Source organism: Sphaerodactylus townsendi, linkage group LG14 (genome assembly GCF_021028975.2).
Source record: "Sphaerodactylus townsendi isolate TG3544 linkage group LG14, MPM_Stown_v2.3, whole genome shotgun sequence".
NCBI lineage: Eukaryota > Metazoa > Chordata > Lepidosauria > Squamata > Sphaerodactylidae > Sphaerodactylus > Sphaerodactylus townsendi.
In genome coordinates, this window is record NC_059438.1 from 44,043,691 (window position 1) to 44,061,855 (window position 18,165).

Here is an 18,165-nt window from a genome sequence, read left to right on the forward strand (position 1 = left end):
GCTCTGAAAAGCTGTGACTAGCCCAAGGTCACCCAGCTGGCATGTGTAGGAGTGCACAGGCTAATCTGAATTCCCCAGATAAGCCTCCACAACTCAAGCGGCAGAGCTGGGAATCAAACCCGGTTCCTCCAGATCAGAGTGCACCTGCTCTTAGCCACTGCTTTAGCCACTACGCCACTGCAGCTCCTACACAGAAGAACTGTTTGGCAACAAACAGACACTCCTCTAAAGAAAGTTGCCACCACTGAAACTGAAGCAGCGAGACACCTGGCGGAGCCACTCATAGATGCCGGCACACAGAACAGTTTGAACTGCGAGACCCTGCACAGAGTGTGCTGCTGCAACATGATGGAGCCCATGTTCCAAGAGCCAAGGAAATCTGGAGGATCTTTGCCCTTCAATGTTCTCATAATTGCCATAGAGCTCAGCAATAAGGAAGAAAGAGAATGAGGTTTTTGCAAGAAGGGATACGCAGGCAGGCAGGCAGGCAGGCAGGCAGGCAGGCAGGCAGGCAGGCAGGCAGGCAGGCAGGCAGGCGGAACTAGCCAATGCCCAAATACCACAAACTGCCCAGTGAAAAGCGCCAATCCCCCAAGGTAGAAAGCAAGCTGCCCAGGCCAGCCCGAACCCCGCAGCATTAAGGACACCAGGGCTCAGCTTCCAGAGGCTCTCAAACCTCATCAGAGGGAATTACCTGCTGCTGGTCACCGCACAGGAAGTCCAACTGGAGCCTGATGAGTGCTGATTGCACAGCTTCCATTTGTACAAGTGGATCTTCCCACCTTCCGTCCCCACTGCAACAAGGTAGCTGTGTTAAAAGAACACACACAATCACGCTGCACATCTTGGTGTCCACTTTCCCAGGAGAACATTCCCGAGAGAACAAAACAAGAACCCTCCGAGCCACGACCGCCACGAGGGGCTTGCTGATTAGGCCCACTTCAGACATTCCAGAGAAAGGGGCGGCTCCCCTGCAGAGGGTCAGTGAGGTGGTCAGTTCCAGCTTTTTTTCCTCTTCTCCAACTAGAAATGAAAAGCTTCCAGCCAACAGAAAACAAAGAGGAATGCTTTTCTTTGCCTGATGCACTGATTTTCTTTTTGCAGGGAGTTTTTAACAAGAAGAAGAACAAGAAGAGGAGGAGGAGGAGTTTGGATTTATATCCCCCCTTTCTCTCCTGCAGGAGACTCAAAGGGGCTGACAATCTCCTTGCCCTTCCCCCCTCACAACAAGCACCCTGTGAGGTAGGTGGGGCTGAGGGAGCTCCGAGAAGCTGTGACCAGCCCAAGGTCACCCAGCTGGTGTGTGTGGGAGTGCACAGGCTAATCTGAATTCCCCAGATAAGCCTCCACAGCTCAGGCGGCAGAGCTGGGAATCAAACCCGGTTCCTCCAGATTAGATACACGAGCTCTTAGCCTCCTACGCCATTGCGGCTCCAAGAGGGGAGCATTCCAAAAATGTGATACTCCATCCACAGCCTGGCCCAGTGCAGTTTGTTCCACCACTGCAACATTTAACCCCTCATTTTTTGCAAGTATAAATCAGACCAGGATTGTGCAGGTGAAATGTAGAAGTCCAGTTGGCAGCGGGGACCTGTTCCAACTAAGTCTTCCCTTTGAGTTGCCTCATCACTCCCTGTAAGGGTCGTCCACCCACCGCCTAATAGACACCTGCTGCTTTTTGATCCTGTCATGACTGGACTGCTCCAAATTCCACCTAGCCCAGCACAAGCACCAGGGAACTGCTCAAGGAGGCACAATTTGGCTTTTTCCAATTTTGTGCAATTGTGATGGCAGATCTTCTCCCTATCTCACTACTCATTTATCCATGTATTTGTTGAAATATTTATCCCCCACTTCCATTTTGGCTGAAGTCTGAACTCTTCCTCCAGTCTAAGGAGCCTTTCTTCCATGGGAGAATCCAATCTGTACAAATCATGGTTTGCTCAGCATCTCTGTGCATCTGGCGCCATGTCCAAGTGGCGTGTGCATGAAACCTTCACCCAGCCCTGATTCTAAAGGCATCACTAATGGGTAGTAACGTGGGCCTGCCACAAGTATGCCATGTGGACATTACAGCTGAACATCTGGCTCAGACGAGGCACAATCCTCCGGCATGAGTCGCTCCATGCATACCCCAGCTTCCAGGCAAAACGACAAGAGCTCAGGGCACTGGAAGCAGCACAGAGTGCAGGAGCCACGAGGAGCCAGGGCCACACGGCTTTCCAAGACTGTCCTGGGGATGCAGAAGACGTACCTCCCATCAGAGGCAAGCACAGGGCTGACACTAAGTGCAGTGACCGAATCGCCGACCTCCAGGGTTGAAAAACAAAGCTGGACGGCACCTGGGTCTTCCCTTTCGTTCTCCTCCTCTGCTGAACAGCCCTCGCCCCAGATGACGACCTGTTTGGAAGGGCAAAGAATCACTCACGGAAACTGTTCCACTGGCACAGGACCTTCAGAAACAGGGCATCAAAATGAGAGGGCTGGGAACCATCCCCCTTCCCTCGTTGAGGAATTACTGTTTCTGTGCATGCCACGTGTGGGGGTGGGGGGTGGGGGGCTGAGCTTCTGCGTTTGAAATACAGGAGTCAAACATTAATAGCAAGGGTGTTGCCGGCAGCTGACAGGCCCAAGATTCTCCCTGGATGTATGCTTGAGATGGCATCATCACACACATGTGTACATAAATTAAATAAATAATGAATATTTATCAGAACGGCCTCTCCCCACACTGCCCACGGAGGGCTCCTGGCTCATCTGGCTGGCCCCAAGGGCATTGGGTTGGCCTCAGCCAGGGCCAGGGCTTTCTCAGCCCTGGCCTGGCCTGGCGGAACTCCCTCCCAGCCGATGATATCAGGGCCCTGCAGGACCTTACCCAGTTCTGCAGGGTCTGTAAGATGGGGCCCCGGCCAATCTACTAGCGTCCCGACTTCCTCTCTCCTTCCTCATCACAGCTGGTATGCAAATGGGAAGGGTTTAGGCCAGGTGGGGGGCTGTGCATGTCATGATCCTCGCCAGAGGTGGTTTGGGTCCTGCCATGTTGTTTATTCAGACATCCTTCTCACACTTTTGGCCTGAGAAAGAGAATCGTCATCTGCCTTTTAGAATGGGTGCATCTGGGTGAAACTGCTCTGCTTTCCTCCCACCTTCCCTGGCCCTTTTCTCTCCTGGGAATATCTCTTCATTGGGGAGCGGGAGGGGAGGAGAAACTGCTGGGAACATATAATCTGTGTCTTGTAAAGACAATAATTTTACTATATTATGCTTACTATCAATAAAGAAGAAGAAGGAGAAGAGTTTGGATTTATATCCCCCCTTTCTCTCCTGTAGGAGACTCAAAGGGACTGACAATCTCCTTGCCCTTCCCCCTCACAACAAACACCCTGTGAGGTGGGTGGGGCTGAGAGAGCTCCCAAAAGCTGTGACTAGCCCAAGGTCACCCAGCTGGCGTGTGTGGGAGTGAACAGGCTAATCTGAATTCCCCAGATAAGCCTCCACAGCTCAGGCGGCAGAGCTGGGAATCAAACCCGGTTCCTCCAGATTAGATACACGAGCTCTTAGCCTCCTATGCCACTACTATTTCTAAAGTCCTGGTTCCAGTTATTGGGGTTTTGACAGGTACAAAGTTCAAATTTTTGATCAGGCTAATTATTTAACAAATGTGATAACATTCTGCTTGTAAGCTGTCCTGAGTCCAGCCTTGGCCAGGGCAGGGTGGGGTATCAAATCTAATAAAAGAAACATGAAATAAAATTCCATTACATATATAAATAAATCACCCTGCCTGAAGTGCTTCTCTTGTTTTTTTCTGTGTAGTCTGAACTCAGGCGCTGGTGCCAGCTGGGAAACTCAACAGCACTGGGTTGGGACATCATATGTAAGGAGATATTTACCATCTGTAGGTCTACGGAGCCTGTGAGTGAGAATTTGTGGGGTCTGACTTGAATATCATCAGTACTGAAATGCAGCCTCTCAGAAAGACAAGTGTCTGCACAGCTTCTCCAATGCGGCTGAAAGATGCCACTCGTTGCCCACCTGGACGCAAGCTGCAATGGCAGAACCGCAGCTCAGAAGGACCACCCCCTCCACACCCGCCATAAGCCTTGGGGCACCAAGCCATGGCAAATGCCCGCCTCTCTCCCAGAGAGAGGAGGACTGGACTGTGGCTTAAGGGGCATGCACGAAGGCTGCCTCCTTAGGGGATAAAAGGTTAAGAAGAACCACCAGGCTGACCTCTTGTGGAAGGCAGAACCAGCTTAAGCCCGTGATGAGATGGCTCGGTCACAGTGCCTTCAGTTGTTATGGAAACCACTTCTCCATGCCAAAAAGACACTGTGTAAACTGACATGCATAGTTGCTTGGAAAGAGAGAGAGAGAGAGAGAGAGAGAGAGAGAGAGAGAGAGAGAGAGGAAGAGAGAAAGAGAGAGGATTTCTTGCTGTTTTATTACTGTAGGTAAATAAAGCTGTCGCTCTGAAATTTGTTACAATGGTTAGATGGAACAAAAGCTAGTTAAAAGATGTAACTGAAGATCAGATCAGAGATGGGCCTGCCTATAAATAGCTAGGCCTGAAGCTGTGATTGCTAGAATGAGGTAGCAAAGATAGCTACTTGCAGAATCCACAGGATAAAAATAAAATTAAAATGCCAGTCTGCGTCTCAGATTGCAGGATACCTTTTTCTTAGTTTATGGATTGTCTGATTTAAACAATGTTCTTAAACAAAGGAGAAGCAGAAGGAATGGCTCCAATTTAGCACAATTCTTGCATTTTGCCAATTATGTCCTGTATCAGTCAAGGGAATCAGAGATTTTCTCATATCCTGAAAATGCACAGCTTGCCCCAGGCCCCCTGGCAGTGAAATGCAAATGCAAACCAGTTGGAATTGAGGGTTCATATATTCCTCCACAGCAATATGGGTGAACTGTGAGGCTGACTGTTCTGAAAAAACACTGGGGGACTCTGAATTTGCCCACCACCATTCTGAGACATACATGTAAGGAACCTCGAAGGACCCGAAATACAGTAACTTGAAAAGCTCTTTATTTCATAAACTTCAACGATCACACTACACGCAATGCAGATTCTGACCTTCCCGGGAATAGGCAGCCTCTTTTACAGAACATGGGGCTCCTCCCAGGCCTCCCCAAACCTATTCCCACGATGCAAGAAAGCAAGCTTCACACACACACATATGATAAGCGCAAAAGCAAGGTTACTTTCCCCAGCCACTCTGGGCACATAGCCCAGATCCTGGAATGTGCCAAGGCCAGGATGCCTGAACAGAAACACACATCAACCCCCTGCCTTACATACATAATCATGGGATGTGGAAACTGGAAGGAATGCTGCTTCCCTCCCACTGAGAGCAACTGCTTCTGAAAAGCCCATTCACCAAGACCATAGCAAAGGCAGAACAATCACTAGTTTTAGAAAACAAGACATTAATTCCTATTTAGGAAAAAACAACCCTGTCTTTAGAGGACCCTTCCCCCACTAAGAAAACATGCCCCCCCCCCCCAAATAGTTGCATTTACAGACGAATCGCAACTAAAGGCAGGATTTTCAAATGAACATAGAGCTTGCAACCAAAAAGATAGCTTACTGTAATCTGTATAAATAAAGAAAAATTTAGAGTGAGAAAAGAAGGCCTCTCAAAGCTACATGAAATCAAACATCTGGAAAGGCCTGGTTCAGAGGCAGAGCTCCCAGGAGGCAGGGGTGTCCGTGTTGCATCAGGTGCATACCCGTGTGTGTGTGTGTGGGGGGGAATCGCCCCCCCCCCCACAGCACCCCCACACGCACACTTACCTCATGGAAAGTGTAGTTCCTACCAAGCAGTTTTCAGCCTGAAGGAAACAGGCCGCTTCTCCAGCCTGAACTGTTTTACTCAGGTAATTGTGTGGTGTTGGGGAGGGCAGGGCAGGGCACCGCGGGGGGCAGAAAACAGAGTGCACACCAGGCACAGCATGGCCCAGCTACACCTCTGGCCTGGTTAATAAAGAGTTCTCATGACCAGCAAAATTTCCTAAACTTATTTTCAGAACAAGGGTACTCTAATCAATTATCAACCCCAAAATCCTTGACACAGATGGGGCTCCCTGTACATTGATTCTTCAGGAGCAGCAGTGGTGTAGTGGTTAAGAGCAGGTGCATTCTAATCTGAAGGAACCGGGTTTGATTTCCTGCTCTGCCGCCTGAGCTGTGGAGGCTAATCTGGGAAATTCAGATTAGCCTGTGCACTCCCACATACACCAGCTGGGTGACCTTGGGCTAGTCACAGCTCTTCTGAGCTCTCTCAGCCCCACCTGCCTGTGTTTGTTGTGAGGGGGAAGGGCAAGGAAATTGTAAGCCCCTTTGAGTCTCCTACAGGAGAGAAAGGGGGGATATAAATCCAAACTCTTCTTCTCCTAAAACAAAGGAGGTAATTCAAGATACATCAGCATATCTTTTCTTCTCCATTAATCTTTAAAAGATCAAGTCTCCATCTCTTATGGTTCTAGAGAGATGCTTAGGAGAAAGTGTCTTTTGTAGTGCTGGATGAGCGAGCGTCCCACTGTTTGTGGTAGGTGCTTCTGTCCCTCCCACCCTGTTTCCTCTCTCCAGGATTGGCTGCACTGAAGCAGCATGCAAAACAGAAAAACCAATAAAATTATGCAAAAGAGGAATTATGCAAATCTGATTAGTAAGCATAACACTGACATGTAGACTACACTGATCCAGCTTTTCCTGACACAGAAACTGGGTAGCACGTGGGGCATTTGTTTTTAGCAAAGAAGACATACAGCCCTCGGTGCAGAGCTGCTGCATGCCTTAAACATAAAACCTTTTTTTCAAAAATAAATGTTTGCAGCAGTCCCTGCATCTGATAATCTCTGCAACATCAGACTGTTCTTAGGGACTTTCTGAAGGAAAAATCGATTGTTTCTGTGATCCATTGCTTCAATCTTATAATCAACAACTGTCAGCCTGTTAAACAAACAGCAACTGAGGAAATATGTTTTGAGCAAAATTCCTCCTCTAGTGGTCAATACACTGTACAAGTTCCACACAAGGCAAATGAGGTTTTTCAGTAACACAGTAAACCAAAATATTTAATATGTGAGTCCAAACACAGAGCAAATTGATTTCATAAGAAAAATGTGCTCAACAAATTAATCACAGGTAAAGCTTCAATGTCTACGTTTCAATGTGGGCCTACTGACAGTTTAGGCTCAAGCAGCCCTTCAAACAGATTTGGGATTTGGGAGAGTAAGGTTCTGTTCTAGCAAAATACATCTATCCCCAAATAACTACACACTTAAAAACTCCACTGACAACAGGCTGATGAGAAAGCCGTGCATTTGGCTCTGCACTTGGAGCCAGATCTCTGCCCTGGCAACCAAGAACTGCCAGCACTCCTGGGGCCAGCCAGGCAGGGGGAAACAGCAGCCTCAGCTGACGCCCATCATGCCTGCCAGACTTGCAAAGCTACAAGTTGGGCCTCGGGTGAGTTCCCAATGCCAGGGGGAACTGGCCTGCCCCAAGAGTGTCCAGCCAAAAACAATTTTATTTTATTTTAAAAGTGAGAGAGAGAGAGAGAGAGGGGGGGGAGAGAGAGAGGGGAGAGAGAGAGAGAGAGAGTGAGAGAGAGAGTGAGAGAGAGAGAGTGAGAGTGAGAGTAAGCAAGCAAGCAAGTTGCCCCCACTTGGTTTGGCAGCATACCAATATCTTCACTGACAGAAGCGCTTCGGCCAAAAGAAGGATTTACTCCCCCAGATGCACAGCATACAACACAGGAGATGCACAACACAACACAACACAGCAAAACAGCACCCAGCAAAACACACATACCTTTGGCAAGCCCTACCTTTTTGTCTCTGCTTCCTGTAAGGAAGTATTTGCTGTCAGGAGTCCAGTCGCAAGACCAAATGATGCGGCTGTGGACTGCCGTGTTTCGGTCTGCACAGGCAGAAAGGCTGAAAGTGGGTTCTGGAATGAGACAAGAGACAGAACCCTCCTTATTGCAACAGGTAAGTACAGACAAGTGAAGAAGCACCTGGGACGGGGACAGCCTACAGAGAAAGCCCACCCCCACCCTGATTCCTGACGTGCTCCCATCTCTTCTGATTCTTCTTACCTTAGCAGGCACCTTTCAACTGCTCTGCAGAAATGTGAGTGGCACCTCCTCATTCTGTGCCAGTGTTTGGGGGGGGGGGGCTATCTGTGTGATTGAGATGCATTTCTAACTCTTTTCTAAGGAACTTTTCTAAGGAAAAGGAGTTTGTAAGCCCCCTTGAGTTTCCTTACAGGACAGAAAGGCAGGGTGTAAATCCAAACTCCTCCTCTTCTTCATTCTCAACACACGCACAGACTACTTGCTCTATAGAATTGAAACACTGGCCTTGTTTTACAGAGTTGCTGAAATTATTATCTTAATAATGCTATGAAAAACACCAAATGTTCCACAGTTCTACTCAGTTCTCTTACCCGCACAAAGAATGACATTGTTGGTGCAAACAGGAAAAATTCATCAAATTCATCCATTTCTAATTCATCAAATTCTCTCACATATGTGATGCAATGAGTTATCACTCACCATAATGAAGAAAACTATACTCTGTTCCACAAAAAGAACAGTTGTTGTGTTTTAGTGGAAGTTTGACCAGCATACACACGCATTGTAAAGCAGCCTGATTCTCTGGGAGTGCTTTGAAACCTTATTTAAGCACCACTGCCGCTGAAACTATTATTGTCTTTGCCAAGCAACACAGCATTTTGGTACGATAGAATTTTTGTGCTCCGGACGCCTGTTATCGAGACTTCCTTTTTGAGTTGCGCAGGAAAGAAAATGGTGGGCGCAACTCATAGGCGGAGCTACCACGGGGTGGGGGGATAAACGCCCAGGGCGCAGGTGTGGGGGGGGGGAGGAGAATCGCTCCCCACACCCCTTCCCTCAGACCACCCCCGTGGCCCAGAACAGCCTCTGCAGCCCGAAGCAGCCTCTGTGGACCAGAGCAGGCTGCTCGTTTAACTTTTAAAGGTAAGGCAGGCATGGGGGAGGGAGCGCATGGGGGGCAGGGGGGGGCAGCGCGGGCGCCATTTTGCCCCGGGCACCAGTTTTCCCACCTATGGCACTGGCACAACTTTACAAAAAGGGAAGTCTTGATAACAGGCATCTGGAGCACTATCAATGCTATCTTATCAAAATGCTGTTTCCTGGTACAGATAACAACAGCTTTGATGGCAGCAGCGCTTAAATAACATTTTAAAAGGCTTCCAGAACATCAGAAGGGGGGGGGGAGGTCAGGCACTAGGACTCAGCAGAGCGTTCCACTAGAAAAAGGATCCAGGAAGAAGAGGTGGGTGGATGGTCAGTTCTACTGAGTTCTTTATGTGGGACAGAGTATAGCAACTTTTTTTAAAGCACTGAACTGAAAGAGATACACACACACATAGAGGAATATACTGGATTTTTGTTCTAAATGACCCAGCAAGCACACCCCATCCTGGGAGTGTGGGAAGGCATCCTTTTGTGCAGGCCCAGCAGGCCCAGCTCTCGCGTTCATCACCCCTGAGAGCTGTGCAGTTTTGTCACTCAGCGTCCAGAATGGCTGCAAGAAGAGTTCCCACCTTAAACAGCACAGCCTCTGCAGACACGCCCGGTGCCTTCCTTAGGAGTTTGATTTGTGAAAAAGAAATGAAGTTCCAAGGAGGAGGAACAGAACTGAGCCACGGAAGGCACCCGTGTCTGCTGCTCCTGTGTCTGATTTGCAACCAGCTGCACCAGCTCCCAAATCTCACCTGGTTCTGCTGAATTATCTTCACGTTTCCAAAGAGACCATTTCCTGTCTCTCGACACAGCCAACAAGAACTGGCCACTGGGGGAAAAAGCCATCTGTGTCACCGTCAGATTGTGAAACAGTAAGCTCTGCAGCTGCTTCCAGGTCGTGGTGCTCCACAAAATGATGGCTGCGTGTTCTTTTTTAGAAGCCTGTTAGAACAAGAAGTCAGCATGTGAGCAACGCTGAAGAACTGGAAATTATGCTTTAAAGAAATACAATATAAGGATATCAATATAGTAGCATTACTTATATAGATCTCTCCCTCTGCTCTTAGGTTAGGCTAACTACATTCCTTAGTTAATTACCCAGACAAGGAGCCCCTCAGTCTATAGGGCTAATTTACTGTTAGATATTGGGAAGATAACCCTTTCCAATATGCAGAGATAGCCATAAACAACTTGAATGTCTAAACACCCCGTCCATGTTTTCCTGGCCTCTCAGGAACTTGATGACCTTACTGTTGTTACAAGAAGTACCATAAACAAGGTGATAGCCGGAGCAGCCAGGATGCAATAGATAACTGTTCTCACATTCACTTGGTTTAGAAATGCGCTGCTTGGGAACTTGTACCAAATGTTTGACGTGGGATAATTTGTTGCAATCCTAAATCTTTTGCAACGTATGTGACTCTGCTTTGATGTACCCTAAAGAGACCCTTTAAAAACCCTGGACCTTCCACAAGTTCGGTCGGGGCAGCTCTCATTTTAGGTGGGATCTGTGCTGGCTTAGAAATAAACTCTGCTTTTATTCTGAGTAAGACTTTTGTCTGTGATTGGGAACCTTTGCCTCTCTTTCTTCCCTCTGGCTTGAGGGGAGAAGAGTTCCCTTGCCCCTTGGCCTAGGTGGCTGTAACGGAAACTCTAGATAGAGAGGCAGCTCTATTATATTCATAATAATAATAATTCTAATCTGAATCTTGCCTACAAGCACACAGAGAGACCAAAGACAAGCGCACACTCACAGCAACAACAGAGCTGGTGTGGTGTATCTGTTGGGCTTGGACTGGAAAGTTGGGGTCAAACACCACCCCCTTAGCCATCAAACTCACTGGATGAGCCTCTTTCTCAGCCTAGCCTACCTGATAGGAGTAAAATAAGTTGACCCTCATATTTGCAGCTCTGAACACCCTGGTACAAATGACACAGAAGATCCTTCTGAATAAAACATTAACTGAACTATGGTATATTTAAGGGGGAAAAGATTATACTCAAATTCTATTTATTTATTTGTATCCCACCTTTCTCTGAAAGGGGACTCAGAGTTCCCTTTTCTTGGATCTAGCTTCAGTTTAACCAGTAAACCTCACTGGTGTCAGGGGGATGCTATCTAGGTGATTGAGTGTCAGTAAGAGCTATTCCGACATCAAAAAGGGCTCTATCATGTTAATGGATCTTTACTTTCATTTTCCTATCTTCCCTTGATCTCTGCAATGTAGCTAAGTAGAGGTGCCCAAGTGCCATAACGGTTGTAACATTCCTGTTCTATTTCACACTGTCTTTGATATGGGTTGAGAAAGGGGAGTGAGGGAAGGAGGGGAAGCTTTGGGGTGATAAAACGTTTTACCCAAAGGCAGTTCACCAGAACTGACTTTCTCTAGCTATGTCAAGCTATGTCTACCTTCTTACTGAAAAATCCAAAGTCTGATATTTGTCTGCAGATCCAGGGCTTGACATTAAGCTAGTTCTGGTGAACTGCCTTTGGATAAAACCTTTTATCACTCCAAAGCTTCCCCTCCTTGGAACTGTGCAACTGCTTAAAATAACAAATTACTGCAGCTAGAAAAATATATGTAGCCAGCCTGCTATATGTATCCACTGCCATCTGTGCATTCTTTCCTTGATTTTTACTTTATGATTTCACAAGCTTTGTAGACAACTAGGCTTCCGCTGACACCTAGTCCCATGAGAAAAGAATTAAATCCGTTATCTCATGGGGCAGAAAGCCAGGTAGCTCTCTCGCTATCTGCTGCTGATCTTGGGGCGCTTTAGCTCCAAAGACTGTTTTTGGGGAAAATGGGAGGGGGGTTCTTGTCATGATATATAAAAAAGAAAGGTTCATCTTCTAATGAGCAGAGATTTGCCCAACACAAAGGCCAGAGACAGTCAGTCTAGGGACAAGAAGCTACAGTTGACCTTTAACATGATTGGTGAGTTCAACTGTGACTCTAGACCAGGGGTCTGCAACCTGCGGATCTCCAGATGTTAATGGACTGCAATTCCCATCAGCCCCTGCCAGCAGCTGTGCTGGCAGGGGCTGATGGGAATTGTAGTCCATTAACATCTGGAGAGCCACAGGTTGCAGACCCCTGCTTTAGACCAATGAGAGGCTGTTGACGGGGTGGGGGAAAAGTATCCTTGTTGGATGTATAAGAACCATTGCATTGTATATGCTAAGTTCAGTGACTGAGTCTAAGTTCAGAGAGTGTGTGTTCAACTTTGTTCTTGCTGAAGAGTTCTGTATAGCTTTATAGTCCTGTATAGCATAGACTTGTGTAACCTTGCAATTACTAAAGTAAAACCTTCCTATGGAAAAAACATCTTGTGTGAAGAGTATTCTTTTCCAAGTGTGCTAGGAGGCTGCAGTGAGTGCAAGAAGGTTACTAAACCTTCCCATCTTACCAGAGTAGCTCTGCTATAAACTCTGATGATAGTTCTCTATAGGGGATAAAGGGGATTGTGAATGCCAGGTTTGTCAGGACTGGCTTTGCTAAGTGTGGTGCTATTCAATAAACGCTACTGTTCAATGCAGAGTCCATTTATTGGCTTACAGTTGTGAAGCCTAACTGGCTTTTGCATGGTGGCTGTTGATGAACAACCTTGAATGAGTGATGTAGGTAGCCTGGCAGCAAATCACTTGGGGGTAGCTGGTGGGCCTGATCCCCAGACTCCCTCTTGGTCTGACACTTTAACTACCACCCCACACTGGTTCTCGTTGTCTAAAGAAAAATCATTCTTCTTGTGTTTTAATATGAATCTTAATTGATTACTAAAAACGAAATCTTGGTTAATGTATTGTCAAAGGCTTTCACGGCCGGAATCACTGGGGTGCTGTGTGGTTTCCGGGCTGTATGGCCGTGTTCTAGCAGCATTCTCTCCGGACGTTTCTCCTGCATCTATGGCTGGCATCTTCAGAGGATCTGATAGTAGGAAAGGAATCCTATATACTCCACTTGCTTTCCTTTCCTACTATCAGATCCTCTGAAGATGCCAGCCATAGATGCAGGAGAAACGTCCGGAGAGAATGCTGCCATACAGCCCGGAAACCACACAGCACCGCAGAAATCCTGTTTCTCAAACTGATCTGGTTTCTTGAAGAAGAGAAGACAACACAGGAAGCCTTTCAGAAAGGTATGCCATTTTTGAAATTGCCTAAAAAGCAGACTAGCATTGCCTCAGCTAGGCCACTTATTTATTAGACATCAATTATATCCAATACTCATCAGACATCAATTCTATTATAACTATATTCTAGTCCAGGAGCACCGAACAAGGTCGGGGCGGGGGGAGGGGAGGAGGAGTGGGGCAGTGGTTAAAATGCTGGAGGAGGATCTGGGAAGCCCATGTTTGAATTCCCACTCACACCGTGGGAACCTCCTGGGTGACCCTGGGCCAGTCACCCCCCCTCAGCCCCTGACCCTGGCTAGTACGTGGCTGGGAGACCACTAGGGAAGATCAGGGTCATGATGTGGAGCAGGCAATGGCAGACCACCTCCGGATGCCTCCTGCCTTTTAAGAATAATAATTTAATAGGTTTTTTTTATAACTACAACAAAACTAACAGAGGGGGAAACACAAGTGAACAAGTCATCCTGCTCAACCAACAGAACAAGAGCAAATACTACAAATAACTAACAACTTCCTGACCATACCCTGCTATTAATCTTATCCATATGTTTAATTATTGATTAACATAGTTCTTTTTTTAAAAAAAATTCTAAATCAAAAAGTGAAAAAAACTTCAAGCAAAGAAAGAAACACACTTATCTCCCTAACAAGTTCCCTAAATTCAAACATTTCATCTTAGGTTCCACAATTCATCACTTATCTCCCATCTCTCAACATCATACCTGAACTAACTTCCCAAACTTTATTCATCTTAAACTCTAATAAACAAGTTCGTTTCACCATCTTATTAACACTGAGTTATATAACTAGATATTGTTAAGTAAGTTCTTTTTACATTTTCTCGGAAATTTCTTTAGTTCTTGCTATTGAAGTGATTCTTTGCAGTTGACCTTTGAAAGCGAAGAGAAGCCCTTCCCATTTAGGCCATGTGAACTTAATTTCGTTCTTTCTTAAAATGTCCAACAAAAATGCACAGTAAAACTCTAAAGGGTATTTTTTCATCACAATATCTTTGTCTTCCATCTTGACAGGTGATTTTCTGTGAGCCTCTAAAACTTGGTCTGCCATTTCTTTTGTGTGGAAGAAGATAACAATTTCCCCAATTTCCCTAGAGACTGAACTCTTTCTTGTTGCAGTCATTATGTACAGCCACTATTGAACAGTCGCACAGAGTCTCCAATAAACTAATGCGGAAACCAATCTCTCCCCCCTCTGTCGTTTAGTGACACCTTCCAGGTGCAGGATCTTTTCTGTTTCTAATCTGGCAACCTGCCAACCAGAGAGGACATAAAGTCTGGATTCTTTTTAGTCCTTTTTAGGTCTTAATCAACTATCCCACTTTGCAGTCTTCTCCTTTGAGGTTATCCCTTGGCTGGCTTTTGTCTTAATTCATTTTCTGGAATTTACATTTCGTTCAACATTTTATACCTTTTAGCAGAGGCGTATTGGGGAGAAATGGTGCCTGGAGACAAACTGTCTCCCGCGGCATGGCCCCGCCTCCCCAAGCCCTGCCCACGGCCTCAGTGCTTATAAAAGCAGCTTTCAGAGGAAGGGGGACAGCAGCTGCTTCTGCTCTCACCAGAGGGGAGGGCAGAAGGGACTGCTGGATGCCGGCTGGGAGCCAGGGGCTAGGGGGCGGTAGCTGGGCTTCCTTGGCCCCACCCATGTTGATGATGACATAGGCGGGGTCGAGGGTGCCCAAAGAGATGAGGCTGTCTTGCCATCTTCTTGGTCACGTGGGGGGCCAATTTTGCACCCCCATGTGACCAGATTATGGCACCTGGGGACAGAGGGTACCCCTCGTCCCTAGGTAAATACACCACCGCCTTTTAGAGAAAGTTTTCCTGATTTTTGTCGGACTTATCAACACCAGGATTTGGACTTCTCTTATCACTATCTTTAGATCTTCATTCTGTCCACAAGAGCTTGGATGTTTCCTCCCATAGGGGGTCAGAGGCTCAAGCTGGAAAATGATGGCACCACTGCTAAACTCCGGCTTCTCAACCCCAGTGTATGACTACAATAGGTGTTACTTCATGACCTCAACCAGAGGACACTGCCTCAGGAGTACAGGAGGCTTTTCTCTGGCTCTCTCCTTCATCCGGAGAGGCATACAACACTTCTCAGAGCTGCAAACCTAAGCTTTGAGACCCAGAGCAAATCCAGGCTCTACCATCCTGTGCCATTGCTACACTGGATGTCCCTGAATGCCTCCTGCCTTGAAGACCTTACAGGTCATCATAAGTCAACTGTGACTTGACTGCAAAGAGAGACAGAGACGGAGTCAAAGTTCTATATATTGTCGAAGGCTTTCACGGCCAGTCACTTGGGTGTTGTGGGGTTTCCGGGCTGCATGGCCGTGTTCCAGTTTCGCCTGCATCTGTGGCTGGCATCTTCAGATGATCTGAAGAGAATCCTCTGAAGATGCCAGCCACAGATGTAGGCGAAACGTTAGGTTAAAATGCTACTGGAACATGGCCACACAGCCCGGGAACCCCGCAGCACCCCAGTCAAAGTTCTCTTCAACAGTTATGGAGCTTTGAGACTTGAAAGCTCCTGCACCCCAAAACCTTGTTGATCTCTTAAGGTGCTACTGGACTGGCATCCAGCCGTTCTGCGACAGACTAACAAAGCTCCTCTCTGAAATAATTGTACTATAATTCCAGGTATATGATAATCATCATCCGCCGTAAAACGCAGCTGCCAATTTCACCCAAAAATTTAACTTGGTAATTTGCTGCATTTTTTGTAGGAATTGGGCTTCCCAAAGGTTCATGTTCTGCATACAGATTTTGCAAGAAAATCATCAGTTTTGCTCTGTCCTTTGCAAAAAATCTTGATATGTGTCATTACCTGACTTGTTTTGGTCCGATCCTGCCATTCCCTTCTATTAGGAATGCTTCTATATACTAGCTTGTTACTTTTGCTTTTCAGCACGGGCTAGTCAATTTGGTATGCAGCTGCTTGCTTTGAACTTTGAAACACTAGGGAGTATGGACTGTTTTGACTTGGTGAACGTTGTACCTCTGCCTCCTCCTGGGAATGACGGGGCACCTACTCCCCCTGGGGAACTAGTGCCGAAAGGGGGTGTCTGGTGATGTGGAACTTGCGTGTTGTGGGAAGGGAGGAGGAATGGGGGGTGAGGGTATAATGGAAGCTTCTTTGCGTGTAAACTCTAATTCTGTCAATGGTTGATCCGGATCCTACATAATGATCTTGCCATGATTTAACTCCTAGTTGGGATATTTTATTTATTTATACTTTGGGCTTCTATACCGCCCCGTCCCCGAAGGGCTCTGGGAGGTGTACAGCATATAATAAATACAATAATAAAATCATCATAAATTGGCTAAAACTTATAAAAGCAGCGGAGGCTATCTAAACATTAGCACTTAAAATAAAGCATGACTATAAGCGTGGGTGACGCCCGATAACCTAATATTAAATATGGGAACCTTTCTTTGCTCATCCCCCCCCCTCCCCCCCACTATGCTTCCACTTTGAGTTTTCTCAGATTTGTTATCAGCTTGTTAGACACCAGCTACTGTGTCAGTAGTGTGGAGCATAGATTATTTTGACCTTGTGGGGGAAGGTTGTTTCTTCTTTCAACAAACCACGGAACTGGTCAGCCAGGGTGGGGGGACATGACGTAGGGGGTGATGTGGGACACAACGGTGGCTGCAATACTGGCTATGCTTAGGTCTGGAAACAGAAGTCTAAATGTTTATTTCTGTTTCATAATAAACAAATAAACTGAACAGTCCAGGGGCCTGATATACTGTTTCCAATAAAGGAAACTGTTTGAACAGTCCAGGAGGACAGCAATATATTTCTTTTTCTAACATCCATTCAACTGACACTACATATAAAGTATCTTCTGTTGCTGTTGTGCATACTCGTGGATCTCAGTATTTTAAGATATTCCTCAACCTAAGAGACTAATATCAGAAGAGAGTTGTTTGCCAAAACCACTTTAATCACTACCTTTCCTTACCTTACATGCAGAGGCAATTACTGTTCCAGCATCATTGCAAGCAACACAGAAAATTTCATGACCATGCCCATATCTAAAGTGACAAACAAAATGAAAGGGGAAAATGATTTTTTAAAGAGCAAACTACAGACACAAAGAGTTGCACCCAGCTCTAATGAGCCATTCTTCTAATCAGTAACTTTTCAACGTTTTACTCCCAGGGAAAATTTCCACAACTGGAATCTTTGTAACTCTGCTTTTGGAGCTCCTTCCTATTATACAAGATTCTGGAACAACTTCCACAAGCCACAAATTTCCTGCAGGTTTCATTGCCTTCATGAGACAAATACATGCTACGCAACTGACCCTGCGCAATTCTGTGACTGAGTATTTCAATAAAATACCATTTGTGGTAGTCAAGCCATATTTCAGAGACAAGTAATATTATGGGAAATACCTCCAATTCATTCACAAATAAGGATGAAGAATTTTCCCACTCCAAGCTGACACCCCTAAATTTAGGACTTAACATGGCACATAATTTTTTTCCCAAGCCCTTAAAAAAGTATTAGACACTGATCCACCAACTGGTTACAGGCAAGAAGAAGAGTCTCTGGAAGCAGCGGAGAGGAGTAGCAGTGGAGAAAAGGAGTAGGACAGAAAGGGCTAAGCTTCTGAGAGGTGGGCTTGCTATTAGCTGTGTTGCTCAGCCTCTTTGGAGGCAGTGGAGTAGCGGTGAAGAGGAGAAGTGGGACAGACAGAACTAGGTGAGCTCTGGGGGGTTTTTTGGGGGGGGGAGTGCATTCCTAATCCTGTGTAACCAATTGAAATAACAAACCAATGCTGCTTTGAGATATATGTAACCAGCCTGCTATATGTCACCATTGCCATCTGTGCCTTCTTTATTTGAACTTTACTTTATGGCTTTCACACACTTTGTAGTAAAATAGGCTTCCCTTGGCACCTCTGTCCCATGACAAAAGAATTACATCTGTTACCTCATAGGGGTAGGAAGTCAGGAGGCTC

The 18,165-nt window shown here is 46.4% G+C and overlaps 1 protein-coding gene across 4 annotated transcripts in view; it reads right to left on the reverse strand.

Annotated features, from left to right (window-relative positions):
* The window catches only part of ELP2 (elongator acetyltransferase complex subunit 2), a 56,230-nt gene that overhangs the window by 2,985 nt on the left and 35,080 nt on the right, over positions 1-18,165 (reverse strand). The window contains exons 17-22 of one of the 4 annotated variants that reach the window (XR_007246127.1): positions 17,161-17,233; positions 9,782-9,971; positions 7,848-7,969; positions 3,780-3,913; positions 2,876-3,074; positions 2,274-2,400 (exon numbers count right to left, since the gene is read on the reverse strand). Coding sequence is in view for 2 of the 4 variants with exons in the window: in XM_048515606.1 (XP_048371563.1) it covers positions 695-808; positions 2,255-2,400; positions 7,848-7,969; positions 9,782-9,971; positions 17,161-17,233 (645 nt within the window). In the remaining 2 variants the exon portion in view is untranslated. Of the gene's footprint in view, positions 1-694; positions 809-2,254; positions 2,401-2,875; positions 3,075-3,779; positions 3,914-7,847; positions 7,970-9,781; positions 9,972-17,160; positions 17,234-18,165 lie in introns of those variants that run through there. The other 3 variants (XM_048515606.1, XR_007246126.1, XM_048515607.1) reach the window with 3 other exon arrangements.